The following is a 17,780-nucleotide window of genomic DNA, read 5'->3' as shown; positions in this document are numbered from 1 at the left end:
TCATATTAATGCTGAAACAATTATGTCCAATACTTTCAGACCAGCTGAGCTGCTTTAAAATGCCTTCCGAAACTGGCTTTTAAGCAGAAGAAAACGGTAGAGGCAATTAGGAGCTAATGAGAACCACGCCACCCCAACAGTTGGTAAAGATCAGCAAGGCGACACCTGGGAGAATGGGCTACCTCTGGTGTCACATGGAACAGATGCAAAACAACCGCATGCCAGAAGAGAACACACTTCTTCAAAGGCTTTGCACAAGACCTTGCGACATGGAAGCGCTTAGGGCCTGCAGAGAAGCCTAGCAGGAGCCAACTGAGGGTGCCTGCTTCTGTGTGTTCAACACCTCCAAACAGTCCAGTTGGAGTGATGGCGCCCATGTGTGTTCCTGCCCTGTGAACTCTCTGCTTCCTTCCTGCTGAGACAGAATGAAGACACTATTCAGCCTCCAGGGCATGGCTGCAGCTTGACCTTGTCAAAACAGCCACCAATCATGCCTGATGCCCAACATCTCGGGATGATGGTTTAAGGAGCAGCCCTGTTGGAGTAGTTCAATAGCTGAGGCGAAAGCATCTCCAGAAATGTTGGCTTTGCCTCTCTAAATTGCAAATAGGAAGCCAGAGGTATGTCTTAAAGTCGACGGCTACTTTGAAGCCCTCTCTCTATCCCTGATATGGTTTGGTTGGAGACCAAGGGCTCAGGTTTATGTGACTATATTTATCTCCAGTGGTTGTTAATGGCTGAGAATAAGAAGGGCCATCAAGTTCCCAAGGCTATTTGCCAGAAAAACCAATGTAAATGTCATTCCTGCTGCAGAGCAATTAGAAAGCTGGGCTCCAAGCTAGAGACTTGCGTTTGATGCTTAGTGTTCATCTCATTCCCTCTACCATATTCATATTCCCCTCCTCCTCCTCCTCCTCCTCCTCCTTCTCTCTCTCTCTCTCTCTCTCTCTCTCTCTCTCTCTCTCTCTCTCTCTCTCTCTCTGTCTCTCTCTCTGTCTGTCTCTCTCTCTCCCCCTCATACACACACATAAGGTAGATATTTCCATCAGCAGCAATTCTACCCTGTTTGGCATATTACATGTAGATCATATCTGGACCAGACATCGACTTACATTTGAGTAAGGTGTCTTATTTTCAACATAACCCAGTCACCTTGACTGTACTCAGAGAGGCCACATCACACAAATCACTGTGGCCAATAGGTCTGGATCTGACATCTCCTTATCCTCCTCATGCTAGCAGCTCTCTTGGATACAGTGTTCTTTGTGCACCTCCACCACCACTTACCATCCTTTTTTTCCGAACCCCATTGTTAACTACTGTCACCCTCATCCTGTTCACCAGCCAGCCTGGCATGGCTATATGAGTGTGGAACTCCAGCAAAACCATTTGTAGGCCAGGCATAGTAGCCCACACCTGTAATCCAAGCGCCTTTAAACATTTTGTTCTTTAAAATGTATTAACATATTATAAAGGACTTGCAAGTAAATAACTTCAGACAGCAAAAACAGACCCAAAGTCTACGCATCCCAATGAACTTCTCCACAGAATAGTCATTTTGAAGCCATGAAGCATCACATTAGATTTTACACTTTCACTTTTTAAATATATTTGTATGCATTTATCCACTACCAAAAATTAAAGATTCATGGCTAAGTTAAAACTAAGAAAATAATTATCTTTATGTCCTCTTTCGTGATTCAAATGCCCCCCATGCTATTTTGAGGGAGGAGGAGGAGGCAAAGGGGTGGTGAGTTCAAAGCCAGCCTAAGCTACATAATTTGGCCAGCTGGAGCTGCAAGGGAAGACTCCATCCACAAAACAAAAACATAAAACAGATGACTCCTATGGCCACTGAGTTCCCCATTCTTCATATTGCACTTCCCCTGAACACCCCAAATATTTAACTCTGAGTGAGGTGTTGCCCTTGCAGTGACTCCACAGGAAGTTATTGGAGTGGTACTTTAATCACCTGTTCACCTACTTGCTTGCTTCAGCTGGACTTCCTGGCAGAGGCACTGTGTGGTGCTCTGTATTGCAGAGCCTGTACCAGGGTTTCAGACATTTGCACAGTGACCCCACAGATCTCACTGGCACTGAACCTGGGTGCTCCTGACCCCATAAATCTCACTGGTACCAAACCTGGCTGCTCCAAAGATCACTCCAGTTTGATCTTAGGATGATTTGTTTCTGCAGATGCATTTTCTTTGCAGATTAGAGTTACAGTGTACCTCCAGTGCAAGTTCCTCCTGATAATCCTGTCGCTCATTGGCAGCAGGTTTCTTTTATTAAATCTCTCTCTCTCCATTTCCCTCTTCACCTCTGCCTCTCTCTCTCTCTCTCATCATTTCTCCTCCCCCTCTTCCTCCGCCTCCGGCCTCCTCCTCTCATCTCTCTCACCAGCTCCGTCTCTCTCTCCTCTCCTGCTACGCTCTCTGTGTGGTGTGTTGTGTGTGTGTGTGTGTGTGTGTGTGTGTGTGTTGTATGTCTGTGAAAACAACCAGTGGGGTCAGTCCTTGTCTTCCATCTTCTTTGAGATAGGGTCTTTTGTTTGGCACCCTGTACAACCAATAAACTCTGCTCAGTTTGGCATGATGCTGATACCAATCATGTGGAGCTTGACAATTCAGTCAGAGTTGACTAGAGTAGACTTGGGAGACCAAGGTTGGATTTAGAATCGTTTGATTCAATTAAACACCATTCAAAACTAGTCCTGCCCTCAGCTTCCAACATGGAGCCATTAAAGTCAACGACTTTAGAAAACAGAACTGCTACTGGGAGATCTCAAGTGAGACAGACCCATGGTGCTCTATACAGACATGTGCTTCTAGACCAGCTCAAGAGATGGTTAGCATTAGCCTTGGTTCTTACTTCATAACCAAGGGAGTCTAAATACTTGGAGAAACTTGCTCTGAGCTTTAGTTCAGAATCTGTCACCAGAAACGTCTAAAATTTTAGAGAACTCCAACTTTTCCCAAGTCTTGCTAGTTTCTTTTGGTTCCTTTCCCCTTTTTAATTTATTCTTCCTCTTTTTTTTTTTTTTTTTCAGACTGAAGGATTACAAGATTGTTTCCATGATAACTTCTGGTTATTAAAATTTATTTTGTGATTCTTGCCTTTCAAGGCCTATTTATTTAGTGCAAATCTATTGACTGACTTTGTGGGCAACACTACAGCTGACCCATATACTACCAGAAAAGTCCTAGAGTCCTCTGGCATAGGCCCTCTGCACTAGAGAACGTGGCTGTTGGAGCTACAAACTAAAATCCAGCACCATGGACAGACAGTGTGGCCGACCAGGCAGATCCAGTGGCCTGGGCAGTGCCTAGTATAGGAGTAAATCCACATGTTGGGCACTTTGTAGCCCCAGCCATAAAAACCCTTGAAATATCTCTGTTCATATACATTAATGGACAAACCCAACTGTCTGTTGGGGGCCTGGTACCTGCTGTCTCATCTCTTTTTGGCTGCCTACACGTAAGATTTGAAGAAGCACTCCTGAGTTGAGGATGGCCATCCATTTAGATCACAGGTTGGGAAGCTAAACTGTCTGGATTGGGATGACCAAATCATCTTATGTCTTTGTCTCAGGCTGTGGATTTGAGCTTAATCATCTCTCTTTGAGTGCCAAGGGGAAATCATGAGTACATGTCCACTGTCTGGCCTACATTAAGATTCCAATCACACTATAATCAGAATGTCTATCCTTAAAACAAACAAACAGTGCTGGTGGGAAGAATGTTAGTTAGTGTAGCCTGTACGGAAATCAGTATGGTGTCCCTCAAACAAAACAAAACACAACAAAACACCAAAAAACTACCTAACAGTCCAGTTTTGTCATTTATGTGTACATTTCCAAATCAATCTACGTGAGCACACCATGGAGACAGATGCCTGTCCATATTTTTTTGAAATAGGATCTCACTCCATAGACATGGCTGGCTTTGAGCTCACACAGATCCACTTGCCTCTGTTGGGATTAAGGAGGTGTGCCACCATGCCTGCCTCTGCCTATTCATATATCCATGCCACTGCTCTAGTCACAATAGCTAAGAAATGGAATCGGCTTAGATGGCCATCAAAAGATGAATAGATGAGGAAATATGAACTCATACGCAGAGAGAGAGAGAGAGAGAGAGAGAGAGAGAGAGAGAGAGAGAGAGAGAGACAGAGAGACAGAGACAGAGACAGAGACAGAGAGAGATACATTCTGCCATAAAGAAGAATTAAGCTATGTCATTTATAGAAAAATACTTAGAAATGGCAACATCAGACCAAAGGAAACAAATCAGTCTCAGTAAGCTACGTTTCTTCTCACATACAGATTCTAGAATTTTTTTCAAAGGACATGAAACTGGAAAAGGGACTATTTGAAAGAGGAGAGAATCAGTGCTGGGGTGGCGGGGTGGGGGGAAAGATAAGGAAATAAAAAGAATGAATGGTCAAAGTACATTTTATACCAGTATGAAAATGACACAATGAAACATTATTTTATCTAATCATGTATGCTATTAAGAAAAAGACTTTCACATGAACTCTGGTCCCCCATGTTTGACCGCACCCCCTGGATGGGGAGGCCTGGTGGCATTCAGGGGAGGGATGGCAGGCTGCCGGGAGAAGACTTGATGCCCTGGGAGCGTGTTCAGAGGGAGGAGGTCCCCTTCATGCACGGCCGTGGGGGAGGGGAGTGGGGGGAAGATGAGAGGAGGGAGGAATGAGAGGATGCAGGGGGTGGGATGGCAATTGAGATGTAATATGAATAAATTGATGGAATATGTTTGAGGAGAAAAAAAAGAAAGAAAAAGAAAAGGAGACCACTGCTTTGATGGGGCACTGGCAGCTCTTCATAAGACACAACCGGAAAGCAGCTTGAGCAACCGTCTGCCAGCCCCACAGCAGTTCCCCTCGCCTTCTTATTCTGAGTTTGCAGTGTGTGGGGTGTGGTCTTTGATGAAGGTTGGACTGAGACTGTCACATAAGCAGGGTACAGAAGGGTCATACAAATCAGTCCCCCTGCTCTGCCATTCCTTAGTCTTCTTGAGAAGTCACAAAGAGCTTTCTGTGTCTTGGCTTGAGAGTTTCCTAGAGTGCTGTCTCTCAGCCACCTCTTCTGAATACCAGCTTAGGACATATCCAGGGGGTAGGTAAAAACCACTGCTTGGGTTTCCGACCATCCTTGGCATGGCTACATGACTGACATCAACCTCAGCACATATGGACATTGAATGGCAGAAAGGGAAAATACTCTAGTGAGCAGCTAGACAATGGAGCTTTAACTAAGGAGGACATCCAAGAAGATAGTAATGACAACTAATAGAAGAACCTCTGGGATTGTGTAGGTCAAAATGCTGGATTTGGATAGCACGAAGAACACAATGGGTTTCCATTGCTGTGAAGAGACACCATGACCAAGGTAACTCTTATAGAGGAAAACCTTTCATTGGGGCTGCTTACAGTTTCAGAGGTTTGGTCCATTATAACCATGGTGGGAAGCATGGCAGTGTGCAGGTAGACATGGTGCTGGAAGAGCCTAGAATCCTACATCTTGATCCAAAGGCAGCCAGGAGGAGACTGGAATTCCACACTGGGCATAGCTTGGACATAGGAGACCCCAAAGCCAGCCCCTACAGTGACACACTTCCCCCAAAGAGGCCATACTTCCTCCAACAAGGCCACACCTCCTAACAGTGCCACTCCTTATGGGTCAAGCATTCAAATATATGAATCTATGGGGGCCAAACATTTTCAAACCACCACATATAGGAAGCTGTAAAATCTGGCAGCACTTTCAATGCTATAACCTTCCTAAGATTGATCTTTTTACTGTTTTGACTACACTGCCATTCCAATCTCACTGTAGTCAGAATCCCATCATATGTTATAAGATCAGGTTCTAGCATCTTCCTTCCTCTACATGTCAACAGAACCACAGTCTTCAGCCATGTCTAGACTCAGCCTCCCTCCGATGCCTGCCACCACTACCTCTGCAGCACTGGGTGAAAAGTCTTTTCTTCTTCCCTTAGTTCCTCTGTGACTCTAGCCCATGCCTTCCATGCTTCATGTCTCAGTGGTGCTGCAGCCCAGCTGCCTCTCTGTGCTCTCCAAACCCTCAGTCCATCTTCCTCTCTGAAACCACATCAGTTACATACACATATAGGCTGTGTGTGCCATCCTCTGGCAACTAAAAGGCCACGCCTTCGTATCATATCATATTGAAGATGTTGTGTGGTTTTCCAGCTTCCGGTATGTTCTTCACTCTGCTCTAATTCAGCATCTTGGCTTACATGATGCCAGGAGTTCTGACACGCCTTATATGACTTGCCAGAGGTAGCTTCTCAAATGCCCTCCTTTGTTGAAACTCCATTGTCTAGCTCCATGCTGGAGTATTTTCCCTTGCTGACATCTAATTCCCCACAGCCTATCCAGGAAGCTCCACTCCAGTCCCTTGTGATCTCCTCAGTCTCTGAACACCCACTGTGCACATGGGCCTACAAGTGATCCCTTATGACGACTGACCCCCTCTGTTACTTCCTTTCCTTGACAACATGGTCAAAGCTACATAGCATTTGATCTTCTCTATCACATCGAGCCAAAGGTACTCAATAATATTTAATGATTCAATTAAATGAGTTCATAGCAACCCAGGAGGAACAGGAGATGGAGAAAAAGAAGACCGAGCTCCATCCTGGCTCTGTGAATAACTCTTCAGATCTATTGCTCCGGTCCCTCCTTCCCCTACATCATTTTACCTGCAAAACTGAACCTCCTGGTCGAATTGTGAGTTTTCTGGCTGCGTTCCTTCCTTCAGCTGGCTGACATTGAAAAAGGAGAGAGTGTGGTTCACAAAGCCGTGCAGAGTCCCATTGCGGCTATAGGAATACTGGTACACAAGGCGGGGGATAAAGTCGGAGGTGACAGCGATGACAAAAGCCTAGGAGACAGAATCGTAAGCACTGAGGATGGGTATGAATGGGTGGTAGGCGCAGGAGGCATGTGACTGAGGGACTGTCCACTCTTGGGCACACCGTCAAGAGGAGCCTTGACAAGGAAACATCTACAATATGCTCAAGTGCCTGCCCAAGTTCATATGGCTTACAGTTTTAGACAGGGGAAATGACAACAGTGAATGTTGGAAGTTTTGGCCCACTTCTAAAATACTTGGTTTGACACTGCTGTTGGCTGCTCCAAAACAGAGTTCAGGATACTCTAAGGCAAATCACTTGTAGTCACACAAGTGGTGCTAGTCGACTAGGCAAGGGAGTTGGAGGTTGTGGACATCCACCCCGAGGGTCACTAAAGAGCCAGAAACACAGTTCCAGTTTCCTCAATCAGATTGTCACCCGTGAACACTTTGCAGCACCTGTGCAATAGAAGCTGTTCCTGTGTTCATCTTATGAAAGGGGAGAGGCAGAGGGGAAGGTCAAAGGGCCTGCTGGATGGGCCATACACAGCCCACACAGAATATGGGGTGTCTAAGAGCTCTGCAAACAGCCACGAGTAAGCTGAGCGCAGGTGAGTGATTGCATGTTTGGATTTGGACTTACTTTCTGCAAAGAGAACTTTAAATCTTTTTGGCAGCTGTTTATATGACATTCTGTACAACAATTAAGGCCCCTTAAAGTCTGGTTTAGGTATTTATTCTAAATGTACATACATAAGTGGGCCATACCCATATCTGAAAATTAATAACACACTTATAATCATCATAACTGTGATTTGCTCAGCACTTCTCTGTCTTTCCACTAGTCCACATCATTTCCACAATGATCCAATATGGTGGATGTGAGCCTTATAGCTTGTTGTTTTGATGTGTAAGCAAGACTTAGAGAGACCAGAAAAGCAGCACGCCCTGTCACTCTGTAATACAAACAGAAAGTACTGACACCACCGGTCCCTTTTCCAGTAGATGTGGCTCAAAGTAACAGCTGGCCCCCTTTCCAAAAGGGCACTTCCTATACCCAGACATGTAACCTGCAGCAGACTGATCCTGCCTCCCTCCACTCTGCTTCTTCATCACTTATGGGCAGGTCAAGGCAGCAAGTTAGACTCAGAATCACTGTTCTGCTCCCAGGAGCATATGAGCTGGGGCTTTCCAGATGTACACCTAGATGGCTAGTGCCTTCTTGGGAGGACGAGCTGGAGGGAGACCCTGTCTGGCTACTGCCCATCAGGGTACAAAAGCAAAGGAATTCCTCTGCCATGTATATAAGTCTGGCAAGGCAGCTAAGAGGTTCGCAGCAGGTAGGATCTCATTTCTTTCTCATCCTAGCTTAACTTACAGGGTACCCCAGTCCACAAGTGTGACTAAGTCTTTGAACTGAGAATGCCATGGATCCATAATTAGAAATGATAACCCAGGCAACATTACAGGTATTGTTTAACTAAAGGGTAGAAACAGGATGGGAAGAGATGGGCAGATGGGTCAAATCCTTTCTTCGTTATTCTTGGCTTCCAATGAAAGATTTGTTTCTGACTCTTAAGGCCAAGGCATCCAGTCAAGGCATTGCTAAATTGCAATGCTGGGTAGCAAAGTGAGTCACAAGGCCTGTGTGTGCCACAAAGCAGGAGGCTGTCTGAAAGAAAGTTCCAGATGAGGACATTTGGGAGGTGAGGGAATTGGTCCCTGCCTCTCTGGAAGCTCCTCCCATGCAGCCAGGGCATTCTGAATGCAAGCACTTACATTGATGATGACGGAGAACTTGCCAATTCCAGAGAGAATGTCAAACCAAATTCCTGTAAGACAGAAGTGCCAGCATCTCTGGTTAGTCCCACTCTGGGCTCAGAGACAGCAAGGCCACAAAATAGAATGACATTGTCTAGGCAGGTTACCTGGGAAGGCTTTCTGTCCCATCCCAGAACTGGGCTTGAAAGAAAAGCTTAGGGTGCTCCTTTCTAAAAGCATAGGGGAAAGCTGAGGGTGGTTGATATGACTTCCCCAGGCCCTTTCACACCTAAGGATGGGAACAGTAAAAAATCTAAGGGGCAAATAGAGGAGGGATGTACTGGCCTCCTGAGCTATGTGGAGCAGGTGGTGGGATAGCAGGGTGCCAGGCCTCTAAAATGGAGCATACCAATGTCTTTGGTCCTCACAGCATCCGGGCGTCTCAGCTCTGTAACAAACTTTTTTGCATCCAGCCGCACTTCTATGACATTGTTGAGGAGGGCAAACACTGGTGCCAGTGGAAAAGAGGCCACAAACAGGGTGACAAAACCAAACTGGATGACTAGGAGAGAGCACAAAGGAGAGGCATCAACAGGAAGCTGTGGGAGTGAACGCCATCTTTATACTGTGGTGCCTGTCCTCTCTCTCAGGTCCCCCTTCCTTCCTTCCCATACTTCTAGGCTTCCTTCTCATTTCTGCAGCCAGGCCTGGTGCTGTTGCTCTGAATCAAAGCTCTGGACTAGGCACAGCAAGCCAAATAAAGAGATATGTGACAAGGACACTTTCCTTCACCTCCAGAAACTAATTATATGTGGCTAACGTGGGGATTGGTAAACTCTGTAAGTGGCCAAAGAAGAAATATATTGGGATCTGTGGCCTGTTTTATCATTTCTGCCATTGTTCCCAGGCATGGCTTGCTTCCAATAAAGCTTTATTTATAAAAGCAGTCTACAAAGTAGGCTGATGTTGGCCCACAGCCCATGGGTTCCCAGCCCTTAACACAGCTTCAAAAACTGCCCCCCAAAGTTGGACCTTTTTTGTTTCTTCAGACAAGTCTTGCTATATAGCCTACGCTGTCCTTGATCCTCCTATGTCAACATACCTACCCCGTCTCAAATACTAGGATTATTGACATGAACCACCAGGCCCAGCTCTGGGGTTTCCTTTTCCACAGATAGAGCCATTGCTTCTATTCGGAAAGAACCTCATTCATCACGCATTTATTGAGAGCTGGGAAAATGTCAGGCTTTGCGCCAAGTATTTAGGGAGGCAAGGGCCCTGTCCTGTTGTGGAGTGGCTGGGGTTCGAGGGGGAGAGATAACAGTGTATAAAGATGTTCAACAGGACTTTTGCAAGTGTGTTGCAAGAGAAAAAGAAAACTGTGCTAGACTCAGAGAACCAAAGGAGACAGCGCTAGAGTCCACTCAGGGTGGAGGCTAAAGAAAGGCTCCATGTGGATAACCTCAGCATTGCCCAGGAGGAGGGGTATGATATGTGCAACTAGGAAGAGGCAGAGAGCAACCTGAGCTGTAGGAACAGTGAGCAAAGGCACTCAGCAGCCATCCAGCAGCTGCAAGGTGTCTTGCTCTACCTGGACCCTTGCCACGACTTCCCAACCACCTTCCTTGTCACCAGTCTTCCCAGGCTTGCAGCACACGTACCCTGTAATATGACCCTGTCACCTTCCTACTCATAAAAGTTTCCATGTAATCCCATTTAATTACTGAATGGGATATGAAGTCCCTTATTTTGGCACACAGGTGAGTCAGTCTATTCTAAGATGCCTCTCTAAGACCATCTCCAAAATGCCCCCACACAACCACCCTGCTCCTGCCTTCTAGGACAAACATATCGCCCTGACACTTTCCATAACAAATCCTTTCCTCCATCTGAGCACAGCAACTGCTCTCCAGCTGGTGAGTTTCTGTGGGTCCCCCAAGACCAGAGAACTCCATTGCCTCCTGCTCTGAGCTCCCCCTTCCTGGGTTCAGGCCTGTGCCACAGCTAGCACTGGGCTGGGACTCATGTGTCTCTCTCCACTATAAAGCAAAAGGCTCCATATACTCTGGAGGCTGACTGCAAATTTGCTTGTGGAACCAGCCCCGGGAAGCCAGTCTAGTTGGATTCCCCACACACTAACAGCAAGTACCAACCATTCTGTCCCTCAGCTATAGCAAGTAATTAAGAATCACAAAATAATGCTCACCTGATTGGCATCTCAGAATGTACGCAGAAGGGCTTCAGACACATGTAGTGTCTGGTAACTAATAAATGTTCAGTAAATGTTACGTATGGAAACTGGGGAGATGGCTCAGTGGGTGAAGTGCTTGCTTCCCCAGCTTTCCTCCCCAGCACATATGTAAAATGTCCAGTATAGTAGCACACATCTCTAATCCCAGTACTTGCCAAGGGAGAGAGGTGAACCCCTAGATTTGCTGGCTACCCATTCTAGCCTAAATGTCAAGCTCCAGGTTCAGGGGCAAACTCTACCTTAAAAAAAAAAAAAGAGAGAAAAAAAAACATAGCACAATAGATGGAAATACACACATAAATGCATATACCGAGACACAAATTGTAAGTTATTTATGTAAGTAGTAAGCTAGTTATGCATTATATATACTGTTATTCTTAGTGAAAGACATATCAGAACACAGAGATGATTGCAATGTATACTGTATGCCTTCATGCTAAACAGACACAAACTTAAGGTTTAGAGATACAGTGAATCTGAAAAGATCCAGATCCCATGTTCAGACATGTTCCTAACCTGACTCAGGCCTTTGTCTACACTTCTGTTCCAATGGACAGCTAAACATCCTGCTTTAAATTCCCTAAGGTAGGGGGCTGTAATGCTGTGACTGTTGTGCCCTTAGACAAGCTTTTTCACAATTCCAGGATAGCCATAACGAAAATGAGAAGACAGGACCCAAAACACAGGGATGTGTATGTGTCCATACACAAAGAACACAAGCCAACTTCACTAAAAGTTTCCAGAGAAAATGCGCACAGAACTCGTCCCATCAAGGGTGCTTCTGATTTGGCAGGCTTTTCAGCTCACAGGTGTGGCCACTGCTCTTGCTCATACAACCCTGACCTCTGCATTGTTCTAGAACCCCAGTGGAGCAGCAGTAGGTTCTAGGAGTCCAGCAGGTGTCATCAATGCCAAGATGTCTCTCATGCATCAAGATTGGACTCCTGGAAAGGCGGGGTGGAAAGGGGGTAAAAACCCAATCACAAATGCAGTATCCTGGGGCTACAAATATGGCGCTGCATAGAAAAGCACTTGCCAGTCAAGCCTGATGGCCCAAGCTTGACCTTCAGAACCCACATAAAAAGGTGGATGCAGAGGAATGTACCCATAATCCTGGCATTGCAATAACAAGTTGGGAAGCTGAGACAAAAGAACTATATAGAAGCTCATGGACCAGTCAGGTGCAGTGGCACACGCCTGTAATCCCAGCACTCAGGAAGGCAGAGGCAGGTGGATCTCCATGAGTTTGAGGACAGCCTAGTCTACAAAGCAAGTCCAAGACATCCAAGGCTACACAGAGAAACTTTGCCTCTAAAAACCAAAAATAGAAGAAGAAAAAGAAGGAGGAGGAGGAGGAAGAAGAACAACAACAACAACAAAAAGAACAAGAACAAGATGAACAAGAAGAAGGAGGAGGAGGAGAAGATGAAGAACAAGAACAAGAACAAGAACAAGAACAAGAACAAGAACAAGAACAAGAACAAGAACAAGAACAAGAACAAGAACAAGAACAAGAACAAGAACAAGAACAAGAACAAGAACAAGAACAAGAACAAGAACAAGAAGCATCTCCTGCTGCTGCTCATGGACCAGAAAGTCTGGACCGCTCAGCACAGAAACAAGAGGGATTCTGTCTCAGAAACAAGGTGGAAGGAGAGAACTGACTCCCCAAATCTGTTTTCTGGCCCCCACATGCACAAGCACATGCACAAGCACACACACACACACACACACACACACACACACACACACACGTAAATAATAAAAGTTTAAAAACATCAGTGCCTGGAATTTCTTTTAAAAGAGGATGCTTTACTGAAAATTTAATTTAGGAGTCAGGGGTAGGGCTTAGAACAGAAGGAAGAAAGGGAAATGGAAATGACCAAGAAAAGCTAAACAGAGATTGGCCCACTTATCTAAAACCTGTAACACACATGTCCACATTTAAAAACATATATAGATGCTGTTAGTCAGCTGAGAACCACCCACATTCCTGGACCAGGAGCTCCCCCACATCTCACCCCACCTTCAATGACTCAGGGACAATGGCCCCTGCCATCGCTAAGAGCCACCATCTCCACCATCACTGTATTTTCCCTATGATCATGCTCCATTACCCATCCCCCCATAAAGCCCACCATCAAGACTCGTCTGCCACTGTTTCTATCCTGCTCAGAGGCAGCCATTTTGTGTGCCCCTTCCCTAATAAATCTCTTGCATGAGGTCTGTTGCATAGTGTGATTTTGTTGCATTCATTGCTTCCCTCCCGCCACACCCCAGACCCCCAGTCAGCAAGATGCTCTTTGGCTGCTTCTCTCTTTAGAAGTTAGTGCTCTTGGTTCAGTGAGTTCAAGGGAAACCTGATCATGAGGAACTTCCTCTAGAAGAACTGTGTGAACACCTCAGAGCCTCAAAGGGCATCATGGAGTGGAAAGGGGTAGTTTACTTATGAGTGGTTTCTATTGCACATAGTATGACGTCACCACATGCCTGCCAACGGACCTAGGAAATGAGCATCCTTGAAGGATCATGGAGAAAATGGGACTTTCCACTTAGCTTATCTCTTTAGTGAACTGCTGTCCTCAATGGTAGACCTTTCCTTTCTTGCCTTCACAGACTGTCCCTACACACATTCTTTTCTTGACATCAAAGCTCTGATCTCCCACTCCCACGTGTAAGTCAGTGTGGTCAGCATGCACGACCTCAGAAGAGTGGCAGAGCATGCCCCTGTCCCTCCTCTGTAGTTATTCTAGAGTATCCAGAGCCACAGAAAACCTCTCTGTATATATGTCCTGATGTTGCAGGTACTTCTATCTTGGACGGGGTACCCTTGAGCATTTCCAAGGGGCAATCCAAAGAGCTGAAAATAACCAGCAAGTCTTGATTTAATCTTGGGGGGGTATTGTGTGTGTGTGTGTGTGTGTGTGTGTGTGTGTGTGTGTGTGTGTGTGTGTATCTCCATCCATAACCCTCCAGCATGCAGGTGCCAAATCCAAGACTTGTTCTTTTCAAGGAAAAGTCTGGAGGGGTGAGTCAGATGGGAGCCCTGATGGGTTCACTTCAGAGGACACAGGGATGCCGGCCTTCACCAACACCAAGATTTGTTTCTAAAAACAGCCAGCCTCCCTTAGGACAAGAGAAACACAGGAAATCCTCTGTGTGGCTGCATAATAGAAGCCAGCTTGGCTGGGCCAGTGACAGATTAACCCTGGCCAAGCCAATTAGGGAGGAATTCATAAGTTGATTTTCAACTAACTCCTTACAAAGCCTGCCGTAAAGGGCTCCAGAAATGCTGGTTGGAAGCACACGAAGCCTGGAAACACTCTGTGGGTTTCCTCGGCTCACACTCGAGCAGCCAAGAACCTTACTAAAGAAGCACCAGCCTTACACTGCCTGATGCTGTAGACAATTAAAACCATGAGCGATCACCTGCGCTTGGGCTAAAATAACAAGGATGAGTGGACGATGCTAAATGAGACAGCAGCCAGCCAAGGACATTTCAGGACAATCTCCTTAGAGAGAAAAAACAAATGGTGTGTAGTACTTAAAATAGGACACACTAGCCAAAGTGGACACAAAAAGTAAAATGGAACAAGTTCTCATTTTCACTCATTTATTTAAAAGTCACCAGTGAAAATATCTGCTCTTCCATTGTGTGCACGCATACGCGAGCACATATACACACGCGATAAACGTCCAGACCCTTGGCTTGGCATTCAAAGCCCACTGGGATCTGACGCAAACTTCCTCATTTCTTGCTGTCTAGCCCATATTTTGTCCTTGGGGCTAGTATCTAGTTGGAATGTTGGAGGCCAATTCTACCTGCTTTTCAACCACTTCAGCCCGTCTGCACGTGTCCGAGCCCCTCGTAAACCACTGTTCTTAGTCCTCTATGCTCTGCTGAGTGGATGGCTAGTCATCACTCAGGCTCAATGCAGATGCTGCCCTGGCCCCCCTGTTTCGCCCCCCCCCCCATCCCTTTAGTCTCTCTTTCCTTCCTTTCCAACTTTTCGAGCTAGACTGAAGTGCAAGTGTGACAGGCATCTCTCCTCTCCTCTACCGTCCTACAGTGCTTTGTACATAACTCTGTTTGTTTGCCCTGCTCCCCCGGGAAGGAGGGCAGCCAACCCTGAGAGCAGGTTCTGTATTTGACTCTTTAATGCATCTACAGTGCCCTCTGCAGTGCTTGTCATATAAACAGATACTAAAATGCTACCTGTCATATAAGTAGAACCTGTGTGCTCTCTCTCTCTCTCTCTCTCTCTCTCTCTCTCTCTCTCCTCTATCTCTCTCTCTCTCTCTCTCTCTCTCACACACACACACACACACAGCAGAAAGCGAAAATGTGTGAACTGCAACCATTACCCTTCATAGTAAAGTGAAGAACCTCCTTGTCCACATAGTAGTTCTCACTGCTTGCTGCTATGACAGGCAAAGGACACTTTGGGGAAGATCAGAGAAAGAATGTCCCAACTCTAGTGAAAATGAGGACAACTTTTTTTTTTTACCTCCTTCCGGCTCTATTTAGTAAAAGCAAAACCTCCCATTTAGGAGGACTGAAAACTGGGGCCTTCACCGAACTGGATGATAAGACCCTATTGCTAAAGACACCATAAGCTGCAATAGACAGGGCAATCAAGCCGAACCGGAGCCGGAAACCAACTCCCTGCCGGGCTTTCACTTTGGCGGATGATGCTTTGGGCTAACAAGAAGCATCAGTGATCTTACTCAGCTCTGCACTTAAAACACTGATACCAACCTGCCAGGCACGATGAACCTACCTACCCAACAGCGAGCAACTGCTCTCTGATTGGCTTGGAGGCTGGTTCCACAGCAGAAACCTATGTCTGGTGCTGTAAACCTGGCCAAACGCCCACGGGGAAGTCATAGGCCCCAACAGATAACTTCTTCCTGATGTTTTGCTAAATGGTGGTAAATTGCCTTCTAAGTATCTGTGCTTGTGCCCACAGACACATGCTACTCTAGGCTCTAATCAGTGAACAGCTCTGTAGTGAACAGCAGTGAATACAGAGGTGCGTGGTGGCTTAAAACGCTGAGAATAAGGCATATATGAGGGTTCAGGCCTCAACAAGATGTTTATGTCACCCTTTTATGGCTCAGGGAACATTACAGGAGAGATGATAGAGAGAATATGAGCCAGAAAGGAGAAGGGCTGTGAAATGCCACCCTCAAGACATGACATGTAATCATGGAGTCATAGCAGCTGTGGGCACTGGGTCTGAACAGAACTGGCCCTGCCAACAGTCAGCCATGCATTGGGGATGGGCTCAGGGGACCTTTCCCCTTACTGCAGAGTGACTGACTGGTTGAAGATGGATTCTGAGAGAAGGGGAATATTGCAGCCCCAGTATATAGTTCTACACCTATAGTTATACAGGGAGCCCCTGTGACCAGCAGGTCACAAAACAAAAGGACACGAATGTGGGGAAATGTGTGTGTGAAAGGAAGGGAACAAGTGAAGATGTGAGTGAGAGCATCAGAATGCCTTTTCTACATATATGAAATTATCAGTGAACCAGTTTAACTAATAAATAAAAACACATTAACATTGATACTAAAAATAAGATTATAAAAGGAAACAGGCAAATGACCTATTGTGGCTGGTAAGTTTATCAAGAAATGTCCAACTTTACTGCTAATAGATACAATTAAGATCTGCTAAAGGAAAAATGTAATGGCGAGTAGTGAGAACTGGGTAGCACCAAGCAAAGGCTCCTAGTATAGGCCCAATGCAGAAACAGCTGGGAACTGCATTTTCTGGTGTGAATGTGCCTGAGATTCTGGCATTTTTGTGCTACCAATGTGCCCCTGAGGTACAGAATGCTCTTCCAGGTGGCTTGGCTGGAAAAGAAGTGGTTCAGTTAGACTAAAATAAACTCCTAACACTGTGCCTGTTACATACTATGCTTTCAAGTGTCACCGGAGAACCATAAAACTATTTCAAGTCCTGCACATAAAGGCTTGGGTTGCGTTGTTTCTTGCTACATCTGTCTGGCTAGTCTTTGAAATTTGTCTCCAATGTTGGATTTTTCCTTATATTTTCATCTTAAGAAAATAGGAAGAAAACTAGGACCTTAAGGCTCATCATCCTTTTTGTGAACCAGTGGTAAGCGAGTCAGGGGAGGAAGGGCACTCATGGTGTGTTTGTCTTCCCGGGAAGGAGGCAGTTTCTTCTGCTGGACAATTTTGGGAAAGCACACGGCATTAATTCAGTCCTGTTCACAAGTCCACATCTTAAAGCTATGCCCCCACCAAGCCCTTCTCCTAAGAGCGACTGGTGACAAACAAATAAGACTTGGGAGGGTTGGTGGACTGAAAACGGAAGGGAGCAATGGGAAGGCAGGCCATGTCCTCAGCCTGGATCTCTGACACTGGGGAAAGCAGTAGCATGTGCGACCAAAGTGTGACCTCTCAATATCCACCGCTTCTCACTCCCTCACTTGGTCTGTCCTTCAGTCACCAAGCCATCTATGGAGCAGTTCGCCTAAGGGACCTCAAGCCTAGAAACCTTGATCAGCAGTGCTATGGTTGGAATTTTCTCCCCTTCCCACCCAATCTGTGTGTTAAAATAGGATCTTCGAGCGGCGATTCGACGACGACAATGGGTTAATGTTGTTATAGAGCAACATTGCTAATTGTTGGGAAAGTGATTTTATAATAACAGCAACTTTGTCCCATCTTGCTCTCTGTTCTCTAGTGCTTTCTCGCCCTTCTGCCTTCCGCGGCGAGATGACACAGCAAGAAGGGCCTCCTCACCAGCTGGCCGGACTTCTGGAACTCCAGAAACATGAGCCAAATACATTCTGACTGTTTATAAATGACCCAGTCTTTGGTATTCTCCTATAG

General features: G+C 45.9%; 1 protein-coding gene across 1 annotated transcript in view; it reads right to left on the bottom strand.

The window, feature by feature from the left end:
- Positions 1 to 17,780, bottom strand: part of LOC127196862 (anoctamin-2-like) — a 44,319-nt gene that overhangs the window by 9,267 nt on the left and 17,272 nt on the right. The window contains exons 3-5 of the mRNA XM_051154604.1: positions 9,072 to 9,224; positions 8,681 to 8,733; positions 6,750 to 6,931 (exon numbers count right to left, since the gene is read on the bottom strand). Of these exons, the coding sequence (XP_051010561.1) occupies positions 6,750 to 6,931; positions 8,681 to 8,733; positions 9,072 to 9,224 (388 nt within the window). The remainder of the gene's footprint in view (positions 1 to 6,749; positions 6,932 to 8,680; positions 8,734 to 9,071; positions 9,225 to 17,780) is intronic.

Source organism: Acomys russatus, chromosome 13 (assembly GCF_903995435.1).
Source record: "Acomys russatus chromosome 13, mAcoRus1.1, whole genome shotgun sequence".
Taxonomy (NCBI): Eukaryota; Metazoa; Chordata; class Mammalia; order Rodentia; family Muridae; genus Acomys; species Acomys russatus.
Note: the sequence above shows the minus strand (reverse complement) of the source record. Positions and strands in the feature narration are given on the sequence as shown.